A 14,139-nucleotide genomic window follows, 5' to 3' on the forward strand; every position below is an offset into this window, starting at 1 on the left:
ATTAAGTCCCATCCTGCCATCTTGTGGCGAAAAGTTAATATGTCAATCATAACAAGCAATAGGAGCATTATTTCCACATCAACTGAGGACACATTTATGAATACAAAACATTTCCTCCACCATTTCTCTCAACACCCCCACTTGTTCTCATGTTGATGGCCTTTTTAACAACCAAATGAACTTTTAAATTTCAAAAATAACACTGTCAAACCTTTTCAATTTTAACTTTGTTACAGGTTTTGTCATGAGATCAGCTATCATGTCATCCGTTGTCAATCAGGTAGCACTCCGCATCTCCTCTTTTGAGTGCGACTCCACTGCACCGGGTACCATCTGCCAACTCGACGCTGTGGTTCTCTGGTTTGAACGTCTGCTGGAAGCTTTTGAATTTGGTCTCGTTATTGATGATATGAGATGTCGCTACCGGCGTGGCCAAAGGTCTGACTAAAGAGCGTCACAACCTCAAAAATGTCACCGCCTTCGAATGGCTGGTCACAAAAGCCCTCGACTATGCGGGAAATGAAGACAACTCCGCGCAACAAGATTTGTCCTGTGTAAAAGCATAAAAGCGCCCTGCTTTTATGAAGCAAAACAGAAGTTTGGGTGGGACTAATGCGCATGGACACAACGCGAATGCGATCTTCAAATGATATATTGTGCAGGCCTTGTTGTGGTTTGTGTTGGGTTCATATCAGGCCCGGATCTAGGTTGACCCACCAGAGTGGGCACTAAGAAAACTTGAGGGGGCACCCACAATGCAGGCTTTTTTTTTTTTTTTTTAACCCTCTGCATTTCTCTGGGTTTGGGACCGGCGCAAGTAGGACACTGGCTTGTGTCCCGTTGAGGCTTTTTTCTTCATCTATCTACTTATTTTCGCAGTCGGCATGATGTTATGATGACGTCATCTCGCATGGCAACGTGTCGCCATTTTGAGATGGGGGCACGCACAGGTAAACAGCCGTAGACAAACGCTGTCCAAAATTCATAATTTTCAGCTGTGTTTTGCATCTTTTTTCATAAAAACGTCTTAAACATGACTTATTATTACCACGAGTCACTGCCGACAGACGCGAGGAGGCAATACTAATTAAAATTAGTATTAATTAAAATCTGCCCATACAAAGTCGCAGCTGATAGCTGGATAAACAATCCAAAGGAATTGTCTGCAGTGGAGTTCGGAAACATCTACAACTACCTCATAAAGAATTGTGGGATTGCCTGTGAAGACAGCTATGAGAGAGGATGTATCCGCATGTCAGTGGAAATTAACACGCCAGGTTTTGGCTAAAAGACAACTTATTCTCTGTCAATTCTTCCTACGAATGCAACGTTGAGCTGCAAGCACCTCAACACAAAATATGCACAATATATGAAATCGCATAGGTACTGCATTATTTGTAGCAAATTTTGCCGACCCTCTAACTCGTGGGTAATTAGCATATCACAAGTTTCATGCTAAGTCTCACTTGTTTTGCACTGACGTACACACAGTTCAGATATTTACGTTTTTAAACACATTTAAACAATAAATACCGGCGATGCAACTTCAAATTCAAGGCAAAGTGGTCACAGAGACGGTGCGAACTGACTGCGACCGTCGTCGTCTGATTCTCTACTGAACAACGTCCCTTCCGTGTTGCAGTTTCATTCAAATAAAGTGCGCATGAGATGCAGTAAATTAAGGCGTCCACTAGATGATGCTAATAAGATGTAAAAGAAACTCCAAGAGAGTCTGGCTGCAGCCCGCCTCTCTCAGTACCCTGCGCCGCTCGTCTCAGTACCCATCTCGCAGACAGGAAGTGACGCAATATCGCAGCTCTCAGACCGGAAATGACAACATGAAACAGCGCTCGAGCTCCGAGCTTCCGGTTTTATCGTAATAGTTAGCGTCCATTCGAACGTAAATACTAGTTTACTTTTCTTTTCGCACGTCTTTTATTTTCGGTTTCAGCATCACTCATTATTATTTAAATAATAATTTATTTCCATGCTCCTTAAATTGATTTGGTGAAATCGGGAGATTAACTCTTTAAGCGCGGTCAGTTTGTTAAAGCCTGGTGATTTTACCAGAATGAAAAACATGGTTTCAGTACATCAAAATTAAAATACACACTACTGTAATAAAGGTTTAATTGGTGACTGAAAGATCTCATGTGACCTATCACAGTGTGTACTTTAGTTTGTCAATTGTAAAATATACTCCAATTGAGAATTATTAGAAATTGCTGTCATCCTTACATTTTTATGAACGGACACATTAATATAGCTTCATTACAATTTAATGTATCAAAAACGTAATATTCTCTCCATGTTGCAACCAAACCAATTTTGTCTTTCATTTTGCTACTTAAATTCATTCATGTGAGTGAAGATCCTAATTAACTAATTCAGAAACTATATTAAACTTTCTGCTCCAGGAAAGGCACCTTTATTTCAAACAGAAATGACAAAATAGTTGTCATGTGTTAGTTGTTTTTTTCTTTTATCCCAGACAATAGTTGTAGGTTGTTTTAATTACCTGACATTTTTCGGCAAGCACTCCCGCCTTCATCACAGGTAATTAAAACTACCTACAACTAACATCTGGGATAAAAGAAAAAAAACAACTAATTTATAAGTGTAGAAAAATGAACTCAATACAACCAGTTCTAATGTGGTAAACTTAATTTTTTTAGTTTTATTATTATTGAGAGAATACCAGATATTTTCTTTGGTCAACAATCTCCTCAAAAAAGGTAAATCCATCTTCCAGATGGTTGAAACAGAACTTGAATGGCTCCAAGACATTGTAGTTCGTGCTCATCCTCTTCCATCTGCAGGATGCTTGGGAACTCCTACTGCATTAATCCCCCCCCCAGCCCTGTCTGAGGCTTTTGTGCAGTCTTGCACAGTCCTTTTACCAAAACTGTTCATTGGAAAAGAGAAAGAAAAGAGCTATTTGAATATTACATAAGTAAAATAAAAATGATGCTTTGTTAATTTTATACTTGATTTTTCTTTTCAGGCATTGCATTAAACTAGGTATATAAACAATCTTACCATTTTTTTCCCGTCATATCTTTTTGGAGTGGGCCACCACTAACTTGAAGGAGCTGTGGTTGCACCTCTTCCTAAAAATAAATCAGTGAATAAAGGGGGACATGTTCAAAAGTGCGTCAGAGTAATGGACACTAAAAAGTCTTTAAAAGCTGACCTCAGCAATTATATTCAAATTTCACTTCTGTAGCTGATAGACTGGTGGCACTTCACCCTGCAGTAATGCTTTTGCCTTATCTGTCCAATGGGCAAACTCTTTCCTGTGGCTCACCTAAGTTGAAAAAATACAAAAATAAGTATTCCACTTTTTCCAACAAAGAATTAAGGTACTGTGCACCTACTTTCCTATGAATGCCATATCAACAGTTTCAAAGACTTACCATGCACCCAAGTTTGAAATTGTCCGCTAGCAATATACACCACCACTTCCTCAGAGTTGGCATATCAGTCTAACAAAAATTAAAAACAAGTGTAAATAAAGAATAACGACAAGGATATTTTGTAGCCCAATTTGAATGATTCGGTGAACTTCATTTTACAATGGTTAAACTCAAAGAGAGCATCCAGAACAGTGCAAAGAGCATACTACAAATGGATAAATGAATACAAATATAACAGAGGACAAAATTGGACAGTTAAACTCACCTACCATCAACATGAAGATGCCACAGTCCTTCCCCTATGGCTGTCCCGAAAAACCCTAACGTAAGAATTTAACCGAGTCACTTCCTTCAAGTTTTGAATCAATGAATATACACACTTTTACAAATACCTCTATTTCACTTCCAATCCTCTCTTTCCATGTCCCCCTGTTGATTGACTGTCAACGTTTTCTGCAATTGAAAATATAGGTTTATATTAAATACAGTAGTTAAACAATTACAAACGTGTTTCCATGCATAAGAACACCAACCAGTCAGGTTTAAATGATTCATGCAAACAAAACAAGGGCGTAGGTTTGCATAGGGACGGTAGGGACATAACACGACCAACTTTTCAGGATGCTAAAGTTGTCCCCACCAACTTTTGAGCAACCTTATTTGCATTATATTCGTCCCTACCAATGTTGAGACCGGGCCAACGCCCTTGAAACAAAACATTCGCAATTTTAGAGTGGCATTTTAGAATTTTGCTTCAAATGATTGGATGAATCATCTGGAGTGCAATTCTGCTTTAATTGAAGGGGCAACATAAAAGGATCGACTGGAACATACCTTCAAAACCAAACAAGGCTATTCTGGATCATCATGGAAACGCCATGCCAATATGAATGGTTACTGAATTTCATTAGAGATAACAATAGTTCTCTGATCTCAAGATTGGATCTGTTTTTCTTCCCACAAATAATTGGAATTTGGATCATTTAATTTGTTATGATTTGACTGTTCTTTGAAAATGAACCAATGCTCCAAGTTGTAGTTGTTACTAATCAGCCTTACAGGCAAATGCATGTGTGGGTCACATCCTGTAGGCTTTCACTATGTTGCAACAACATAGGGGTCAGCCACAAATATGGTCCTTCCCTGAAAAATACATAATCTATACACACGGACATATGTTATATAAATACAAACGTACGCAGACACCTACATGAGCCCATACAAGCATTCTGTAGGCTACATAGTTAAAATAATACCCTACACACGCCAAAAAATACTTTTTTATACCTTTGAATGAGCTACTTGTTAGACAAGTTATGAATATGCATTTCATATCTGCAAAAAAACAAACACAAAAAGTTACATTTTACTTAATTATACAAGTGACATTATGTTCTTTAGAGAAACTAAATCCTCAAAATTCACAGTTGATTCCATTTCATTGTTCAGGCCAACGTTCCAAAAGTCAGCACGTGTCAATCAAACTTTCTTTTTTTAGACAATCAACACCATTTCTGGCCTCTTTATATTCAAGATTTGCATAAGCTAATGAGAATGTTGATTGGTTAAATAAACAAAGAGTAAATCATCAATTATGTCCAATTGTTAACTAATATAAGGAATAATAAGCCTATCCAGATTTCCACTGAGCACAACATTTGTCTCAGACATAAAAACATACCAGCCGTTCCTGGGCAGGATGAGTTTGAACCGTCCATGAAACTCGGCATGGTCTTATATTGTCACCATTGGTCCTGTCTGCACAGTGGGTTTTACAGTGTTCAATGTCTATCGAAAAAAGTGTTCAGCACAGTCCAAAATCTAAAGTACATTACTATTTATGCTACTTACTTCCATTTGGATCTGTGTGACATCCCTGTATCTGCATGGGAAGACTACCATTTGGGGGTCGTGATTTAGTTTCTTCCCAATGGGGTGGTGATCTTGCAGCTAGTAAAAAAAAACAACAAAATAATGAAAAAATATATAGCTAAGCAGAGTAACAATATCAAGAAAAAATTACAACCTTGTCCTATTTGGATCATGTGACAACATTCAAACTACAAAGGACCAGACAAAACAAATGAAGGCAAAACAACAATACCATACAACAACAAAAACAGCGAGCTGCGAATTGCAGGCATGTACATAATGAAAAATAAGCGTGCAATATAATGAAAACTACACAAAGAAGACTGTTCATTGTGAAAAAAAAATGTAAAAAGCATTAGCAGCATTAGCTAATTCGCTGCTGAATTCATCAGTACGTATTAAACAATATAAGTAGAGCAAAGTCGCATGCAGTTAGTAAAGGAAGACATTATTTAAATTGCATTAAGAATACTAGATATAAGTACAGTCTTTTCAACTCAGAATAAACACTTCATATTTTCACCGCAAGTGTTGTTTAACTATTTAACATTTTTAAACATGCATACGCTTTTAAAAACTTTTTTTCAGTGCGGCCACTTACCGTGTTTTTTTCGCGAGAGGTGAAATAACGTAACTTGTTTTCGTCGCAAGGGTTGACGACATTTCCGGTCTGAGGGGACTGAGAGCTGCGGTGTTGCGTCATTTCCTGTCTGCGGGATGGGTACTGAGAAGAGCGGCGCAGGGTACTGAGAGAGGCGGGCTGCAGCCAGACTCCTCTCAGAAACTCAAGTATTCAATCACAAAACCCATCAATCTTTTATACATAACAGAACACCGTCATTTTGATTGGGTGGGCACGACTCACGTCTGGGTGGGCCGTGCCCACCCTGGCCCCCCCATACATCCGGCCCCGGTTCATATTTAGTCTCCTGTTATAACAGCTGTTTTTCCTCTCAAGAGTCCAGAGAAGCTCGCCGAGCCCCCAACCAACTTAGTTAGATTTATCTCATCCAAAATTAGCAAGAAATACAGACAGGGAGGTATGTTTGGTCTTTCTGGAGAGAAGCTGGCACCAGATGTGCAGGTCAAAATGCCCAGCTCGATCAGCTTCTTCTGAACACTGCTACTCCTTTTTTCGATCAGCGGTAGGAGCAAAAAAAAAAAAAAAAAATTGTTTAAAATATAATTTTTGTTTGTTTATTGAAAATTGAAATTATTAAATTAGAATATATAAAAGTAGTACACAAGGCATAATATCTTCTTTTTAACAAAATTATAACAACTTAAAGTGCAACAGCAACTTAGAAATGCACATCTTCTCCTTTTAATATTGGTTCCAATGACCATTAATAAAATAGACCTCAAAAATGAACATAAGAGGACATCTTCCCTGAAACAAGAAGAGTGAAACCCAGGCTTATAATTTTAGATTTTTTTTTCCTCAAAAAGACAAGGATGTCAACATTGTCTGGAGATTGTGTGGACCTCTTGGCAGTCACTATGTCCCCTGCTGTTGAGAACACCCTTTTAGATGGTACTGACATAACTCTCCGTTCCCCAGGTCGTCCACCCGTCCGTCGTGAGCGCAACAGTTGACGCCCGGGATAGTTCATTCGCAACATTTTTCTTTTCTCCCTCGTCGAGATTTGGCACAATCCTTTCACTAAAGTGTGTGCACGATGGGATGTCGTAGCGTGGCTCTAGCACTTTCAACATGTATTTAAAGCCCTGGTTTTGCTCAACTGAATATGGTCTCATGTGTGCAGCTATAAACACACCGATAGCTTTAGTGATGGCTTTAGCCTGATCGGATTGTGCAGGAAAGTGATGAGCGGTTGTTTGCCAGCTTTTGTTTTATCTTCGGTCAGTAAAACACCCGGGTGATGTCGCTTCAAATGCGTGAACATACTGGATGTGTTTCTGCCGTCATATGGCTTTCTTATGCCACAATGCGTACACACTGCAGCGGTTTTGTCCACTGACCTTTTTCCTTTGTCATCATACTTGACAGGGAAACCAAAATGCACCCATACAGGGGATTTAAGTGTAGCGGGGCGTTCAAGCTCCTCCTTTCCTCCGCTTGTCATGTCTGCGCTGTGCACTCTGCTCCCCTCTTTCTCCGCTCTACACAAGAGCACAATTTTTTTTTCTCAGAAATCAATCCGCGGGTCACATGTGTGCCGAACCGATGACGTCGATCCGAACGGATCTCGGACCAGTCATGATCCGTTGCACCACTAACTATAATGCATCTTTCTATGATGGCATTGTTATTTTTGCTTGTTAGCAAAATAAAAAAAGCACAAAAAATAAATAAATAATAAACTTGTATTTTTTGTTTCAGAGCATTAAATATATTGAATCGCACCGAACCGTGATTTAACTGTATCGTTGCATCCCTAGAGGAAACATCAAATAAAATGTTGTGCAATTTCCCTAACATTTATATACATACACCCAAGAACATTCTTTGTCCCTGCAACCTGGCCACTAGAATGGCCCCCACAACCTGAGAAGTGAAGGTGCCTCTGCCGTGCAGCCTGCGATATATCATTCTCATCGATATATCAATTTCATCCCAAAATACACCAAAGGAAGCCCAAAAGTCCCCATGACACATATGGCCCAATTGGACAAGAAATCCCGTCTTTTCGCGCTTGCGTTGGAACATCTCGATCGTCTTCCAATGCCTTCAAGAAAAAGAGGACATGAAATATTGACACGACCTACAAAGAAGAACATAGCGAGCGTGTCAGACTTACCGTGAAAAGGTGTCTCACTCGGGAGCCGGCTCGGCTAAAGGGGTCTCGGCGGTAGGAGAAACGGCCTCGGGAGCGCTCTTGGAGGAAGATTGCTCAGAATTGGCTGCAAAAGGCAAACAAATGGAAAGATTTGGTGGACGTCAGACCTCCACCTTGGTTTTGCTAACTTCCAAGGAAAGATTTTGACTTACCAGTTTGGGTGTATTTGGCTGCAATCAAAATACACAAGCAAAGTGGTCATCATTGGCAACAAAAGAAATTGCTGAAAGAGTAAACGTCCCTTACCTTTTCTGAATTTGAAAACGACGACGAAAATGATGATTGCGAGGGCTATGAGCACCAAAGGTACAGTGGCGGCCAGCGCCGTCCTCCTCCTTTCTTCCGCTTCAAAAAGCAACAAAGTTGACGTCTTCATTTGACGAGGACAAAAGCCTGCGACTCACCTTCAATGCGTTCGTTGCTCAGGATCTTCGCGTGGTCCAGCGGGACGACGACGTCCTCCGGGACGCCGGCCAGCCGGAAGACGCACTCGTATTTGGCGTTGGTGTCCACCGCTTTGAGGTCGGCGGTGGTCTGGAAGGTCCCGTCGTGATTGGGGAGGGTAGCGCCCATTTCCACGTTCTCAAAGAGCTCGCCATCCTTCTTCCAAAACAGGGCGGCCTCACTGGGGTAGAATCCCGTGGCGTGGCAGGTCACCGGCGACCGCGACGTCTTCTGCAGCAGGGAGATCCGCGGAAGCTCTGGACAAAAAGTGCAGAGAGTACTCACTAAATCCTATTCTCAGTCTAATCCTGGATGACAGTTAGCAGTTTGTGATGACGTGCACCCAGTGCAGTTGAAGAAGCGTAGAATACACAGCGAGTCCATTTCTCTTATCCAATAGTTCATTTTGATGGCGTCTTGTAACTTAACTCAAATGCTCTTTACCCAAACAAAAGTAACAAACCAAAAGACTCAAAAACATTTTCACAACGGAACAAACAAAATGAGTACATTCCTTTCGAGTCAAATGCACTAAGCCACAGTCAAAAACTGTTTTGCCCGTCTACACCTGCGAAATGATTAGCTGTCATTTTAAGCGTATCGGTGCTGAATTGAATCCAGGTCAGTGGACAGACACAATTTACAGGCCCTAGTGGTAAGGAGTAACATTAAAAATAATAACACAAATCAGGAATATGGCTCATACACAGAGAATAGTTTAGGACAAAAGATGGTGAAAGTGTGTGAGGAGAAAGAGGGACAGGAAAAGAAGAAACAACGACTAAAGTGTGAGAGAGAAAATATGTAAAGGGCAGAGATAAAAAGGATGCATGGTTGACACAATCTACAAGAGAAGCAAAGATGAAGGGAATGTGTGAGAGGACAAATGAAGATTGAAGGACAAAACATAGACTTAACCAAGCCAAAATGTGTGAAAGGACCAAAAGCGGAAAGAACAAAAGATGTTGAGAGAGGGAAAAGATGGTTAAAACATGGGAGCAAAAATTTAAAAAGACTGAGGAAGTAAAAAAAAAATGGAAGAGCCCAAGAGTCAAATGAGAGAAAAAAAAATTGGAGAGAACACGTGAGAGGACCAACGATGAAAAGAATGTGTGAGATGAAAAATGATAGGAAAAAATGAACATGTGAGAGGAAAAAAGATACTAGGAAGAAATGAGAATGTAGGAGAGAAAAGATGGATGGAAAGCATGAGGACAATAAGATGGACAATGAGAGAGAGTGTGTGAGAGGACAAAAGATGAAGGGAAGAAATGGAAGAAGTGGAGAAGGAAAAGGGGAGAACAAGGAAAGGCTGTCGTGGGAGTCAACTTCCTGTAGGAGGCAGCAGTGTGCAAAGATTGTACCTGTTCTCATGAGGAAGTCCTTCCCATTGCGAACGTGCCTCTTCAAGTAGGAAGGACATTCCTCAGTGTAGTAATACTTCCAGAATTGAAGATCAAATTGTTCCCACTTGTGTTTGGTGACGACAGCTTGCGGCTTGACCGCGATCCACCTCAGTTCCTTCAAATCAAACGATATAACGTCTTCTCCGTCGTAAGCGTAGTGTTGCCAACCGTCCACCTCGCCGGTCTCATCGTCCCATTCGCAGCCATACATTTTCTGGACCATGTGGACACCTGAGAGAAAGGCACGTGACGGCATGTCCAGAGATAAGCCGACGTCTGCTGAAAAAGGCGACCGGCGCATGAAATCTCTTGAAATGCCCCAAAGTTGGACGGCGACAAACCTCCAGTTTGGTTGAAGCGCTCTTTGGCATTTTCAATGCTGACTTTAGCCGCCTGCTGATTACCAATATTGATCTGTGTGTTTCTCTCCCAATAGGGTGGATCCTCGGCTGTGATTTTGTTCATCCAGTCCTGTTTGGGTCTTAATTTCCCACTCTTGCTGTCGTAGTAGGTAATCTGAACACCATCAACATAACCGACAGCCAAGAACTCTGGGAAATTTGGAATTTGAGACGACGCTGTGTTGATATACTTGAGTGTGTGAATCACTGAAAGAAAAAGCAAAAACATTTGTTCATCTTAAAATCTTCCATTCATCCCATTTAAAAAGATTGGAACACAGCAACACCAGAAAACACTTTCATCAAACTCATCATCATTTATGTAGCCTTTCATTTAAAAAAAACAAGAGTGTCGTGTCCAAAAAAATGGACATCAATTTACATGCAAATATCTAAAAAAGTAATATAACTACTCACTGAAACGAGGCGCATTGTGCGTTTTATTCCTTCAAATTTGGAAGAGAAATTGGTCCATTGTGTGAGACGAGTGTTAAAAATGTGCGCCACCTGCGATGACACGTCACGCTTAAATTGTGTCTAAATTTTGCATCGATGCAAAATACCAACATTTTCTGCTCAAATAGTGTTTATTTGAACTCACAAATGCCATTGACGGTGCTAGACGTTCAATTCCTTTTTGACTGGGAGGGACGAATGAACGTTCGTTCATTCGCCCCTCCCAGTCAAAAGGAATTGGACGTCTATTGTTGTCAATGACAGGTCCTGAGTTCAGAAAGACACTCATTAGTTTGCTGCAATAATCTAATGTGACTATTTATTTACAGAAATGTTGCACTTAAGAAAGAGCTAAAACATAAGATTTTTCCACTTCCAAATTGCTTGTTTTACTAATAGAAAATAGTCGATTGATTTCCTGACCCGCGTATCGACAATTGTCGTTTCGCCATATCATGAGATCATCGTGATCGTGAACCTTGTAACGCAAATCATATCAGAAGGTTCCCACCCCTAATTTGCAGGTATTTGAACAAGAATGGCCCATTTCAAAATTTTAGGGACACCTTGTACATGAACGAGGTAAACTATAAACCAAAAATGTTGATATTGGAAATGACTGGAACGTGGAAACATTATTTTTTACCCCCTAACAGGACTTCCGAGCTTGAATTCTTCCACTTGACATCTTGAGGTGAACTTTGAAGCGAGCGTTGCTTCGTAAAGTGCGTCACAGTCGAACAAGATGATGAGGAAATGAACTTACCGGGCTTGACGTTTTGAAATTGCACAGCCATAAGCAAAAGTGCCACCAACTCCTTCATCTTGCACATTTTTGCCTCCTTTTCCGTCTGACGTCGACCCCCGAATATCAGACAAAGTGTTCGAAGCGTTTACCTGAGCTGGGTTATAACATCGCTTTGCTTTCACTTTCGCCAAATGTGAATGGCGTACCGCAAGCAACACGTCACTTCCGCTCATTAATATTCATGACATTAGCTAATGTTGCTAAGTAAGGACAAGACACCGTTTGTCCCTAATAGGAAATGAATGGAAATCATGTACGAGGGAAATGTTTACAGAGTTAAACCTACCAATTTTCTCCGAAAATGATGTGCCTGGTGCCAAATTCACTGCAAAGATGTGGAAGAACATAAAAATGTTCAGTTAAAGAGATGGCTTTAGTTTCGAAGGCTGAAAAAGACGAAAAAAACGAGCCGACCTAAGCATAGCTTTAGCTTTTATATCGACGCGACTGACAATGACATTCTCCTGTTTCAACAAGCTATCCTTTACCATCAGCCCTGTCTTTCTTATATATCCTGTGGTTGTCCTACGTCTCTTACCGTTCTTGGGTGTAATTTAGTTAGCTTTGTGTAGCGATCGCAAATGCTACTCAGTGACAGCCAACGAACTCTTTTAATTTTTTCAATGAAAACACATCTTAATCCTATAATATATTTACACTTCCCCCTTACTAAAGTTGGGTTTTATATATATATATTAGGGCTGTCAAACGATTAAAAATTTTAATCGAGTTAATTACAGCTTAAAAATTAATTAATCGTAATTAATCGCAATTAATCGCAATTCAAACCATCTATAAAATATGCCATATTTTTCTGTAAATTATATATATATTCTGTAAAATAAATTGTTGGAATGGAAAGATAAGACACAAGATGGATAAATACATTCAACATACGGTACAAAAGGACTGTAGTGGACATTTCACTCTACTGTCATTTAAATCTGTCTATGCTGTCCTCACTCCGAAGCGTCTACTTTTTCCAAAGCTAGACAGCTAGTGAAGGACGCGTTAATAATTAGACTTCTTCCTTTTTCATCTGATTTCTTAATAAAATGGCCTCAAACCATTGTCCTCTTTAGACCATCGTAAAACTACAAAATAAAAGTACACAAGCATTGCATTAGCAACAACGTTAGCTTAGCACGCTATACAGGTTCACTAAACATAAACCAAAAGCGTCTCATACAAAAAATATAACATTTCGCTTACTAACATAATATGTACATTCTTTACAACAACCATACTTACGGACAAATCTTGTCCAAGGATCATATAAACACAACATTATCAGCCCGAGACGTCGTGCAGCCATAATGAAGAAAGAAAAGAAGAAAATAATAAACCATGTCGCAAAGCGACCACAAGAGTTCGCTGTTGGACAACGCAAACAGCCTTGCTGTAAAACTTACCAAAAGGCAGAATACTTTCTGAGCGGGACATGTGCGTTAATTGCGTCAAATATTTTAACGTGATTAATTAAAAAAAATAATTACCGCGCGTTAACGCGATAATTTTGACAGCCCTAATATATATATATATATATATATATATATATATATATATATAACAGAAATGGTAACAGTGGCAGTCAGATACCATTGTAATTCTTTTCAGCTACAGGCAGTACGGCACAACGTTACGCTAAAAAAATAAGTTAAAAATATAAAAATGGCTTACCTCTTTGTCCTCTGAAAGACCATGCCAACCCAACATAATGTTTACTGCATATGAAACGTGAATGGATTCGCCGAGCTGGTGTTAAAGTCCACGCAAGTTGATTCGGTCTTCACATTTTTTCCTCCCGAGTTTTTGGTTTCCGGTAACGTAAGAAGAAACATTCTTCATGTGTCGTAATGTCGAGAGTCGTTTCTACAAGTTCCAAAAAAGCAATGCGTGATCGGCATGTTCGTTTTTGAAAGATTACCGGTGAAAAGTAGCACTAATTGCGTTGTGTCTTTGCGGGGGCGGGTCTATAATGTCCCACTTCGGCTTTACTTCCGCTTTACGATGCGACGTCACGGTCCAAAAATAGCCTGCGTGCGGTACGCCATTACGAAATGAAATGATGCCGAAACTGGACAGTTGTGACGTTTCTTGTTTAAAATTCTATTTAAAGAATAAAATTAATTCAATATCAGCAATTTATTGGTCTTTAGTAGGAAATTACTGCAAACTTACTATTAGGGGTGGGAACCTCTGGGGAGCTCGCGATTCGCTACAATATTCCATATGGCGATATAACCATTATCGAAACATGGGTCGGGAAATATTTCTACACTGTTTTACTATACAAGTAATAAATATAAAAAACAAGCTTTTTCATCCTTCTGCTGTGATATGAATTGAGTTTATCATTCGTAGACGTCCAATCCATTTGGGACGCCAATGGCAGTCAATCACAACCAATGAGTACAATTTGGTGGCGTTTTAGGCTATTTGCTGTTGATTTTCGTGTTTCAGAACAGGAAGTGACCCGGAATCCCCCCCAAAATGAATAGGCAGTGACTCAAACTCAACAAGAAGTGACCTGTA

The 14,139-nt window shown here is 39.9% G+C and overlaps 1 protein-coding gene and 1 long non-coding RNA gene across 3 annotated transcripts; both read right to left on the reverse strand.

The window, feature by feature from the left end:
• Positions 1-2,699: 2,699 nt before the first annotated feature.
• LOC130910474 (uncharacterized) lies at positions 2,700-4,698 on the reverse strand. 2 transcript variants are annotated; one of them, XR_009061870.1, is made up of 7 exons: positions 4,476-4,698; positions 3,809-3,869; positions 3,686-3,736; positions 3,417-3,485; positions 3,194-3,307; positions 3,040-3,110; positions 2,700-2,905 (listed from the first exon to the last, which is right to left on the reverse strand). It is a non-coding gene; the product is annotated as an uncharacterized LOC130910474 (long non-coding RNA). The 2 variants fall into 2 exon arrangements; XR_009061869.1 differs by lacking the exon at positions 4,476-4,698 and having other exon boundaries at positions 2,706-2,905; positions 3,809-4,469.
• A 569-nt stretch (positions 4,699-5,267) lies between these two features.
• On the reverse strand, positions 5,268-11,797 carry LOC130910472 (class I histocompatibility antigen, F10 alpha chain-like). The gene is made up of 9 exons (XM_057827819.1): positions 11,563-11,797; positions 10,281-10,547; positions 9,898-10,170; positions 8,494-8,790; positions 8,336-8,434; positions 8,242-8,259; positions 8,051-8,153; positions 5,890-7,978; positions 5,268-5,366 (listed from the first exon to the last, which is right to left on the reverse strand). The coding sequence occupies exons 1-7, from the start codon at positions 11,627-11,629 to the stop codon at positions 8,065-8,067; spliced, it is 1,110 nt and encodes a 369-aa protein (XP_057683802.1). The 5' UTR covers positions 11,630-11,797; the 3' UTR covers positions 5,268-5,366; positions 5,890-7,978; positions 8,051-8,064.
• Between the last annotated feature and the right edge of the window lie 2,342 nt (positions 11,798-14,139).

This window comes from Corythoichthys intestinalis, chromosome 22, assembly GCF_030265065.1.
Source record: "Corythoichthys intestinalis isolate RoL2023-P3 chromosome 22, ASM3026506v1, whole genome shotgun sequence".
Taxonomy (NCBI): domain Eukaryota; kingdom Metazoa; phylum Chordata; class Actinopteri; order Syngnathiformes; family Syngnathidae; genus Corythoichthys; species Corythoichthys intestinalis.

Bases quoted from the DNA above. Each gene is read 5' to 3' on its own strand.
- LOC130910472 (XM_057827819.1), bottom strand. From the start codon at position 11,629: ATGTGCAAGATGAAGGAGTTGGTGGCACTTTTGCTTATGGCTGTGCAA. The intron at 8,791-9,897 runs GTACAATCTTTG...CTTTTTGTCCAG, and splicing joins GGACTTCCTCATGAGAACAG to AGCTTCCGCGGATCTCCCTG. The intron at 8,435-8,493 runs GTGAGTCGCAGG...TGCTTTTTGAAG, and splicing joins GAGCAACGAACGCATTGAAG to CGGAAGAAAGGAGGAGGACG.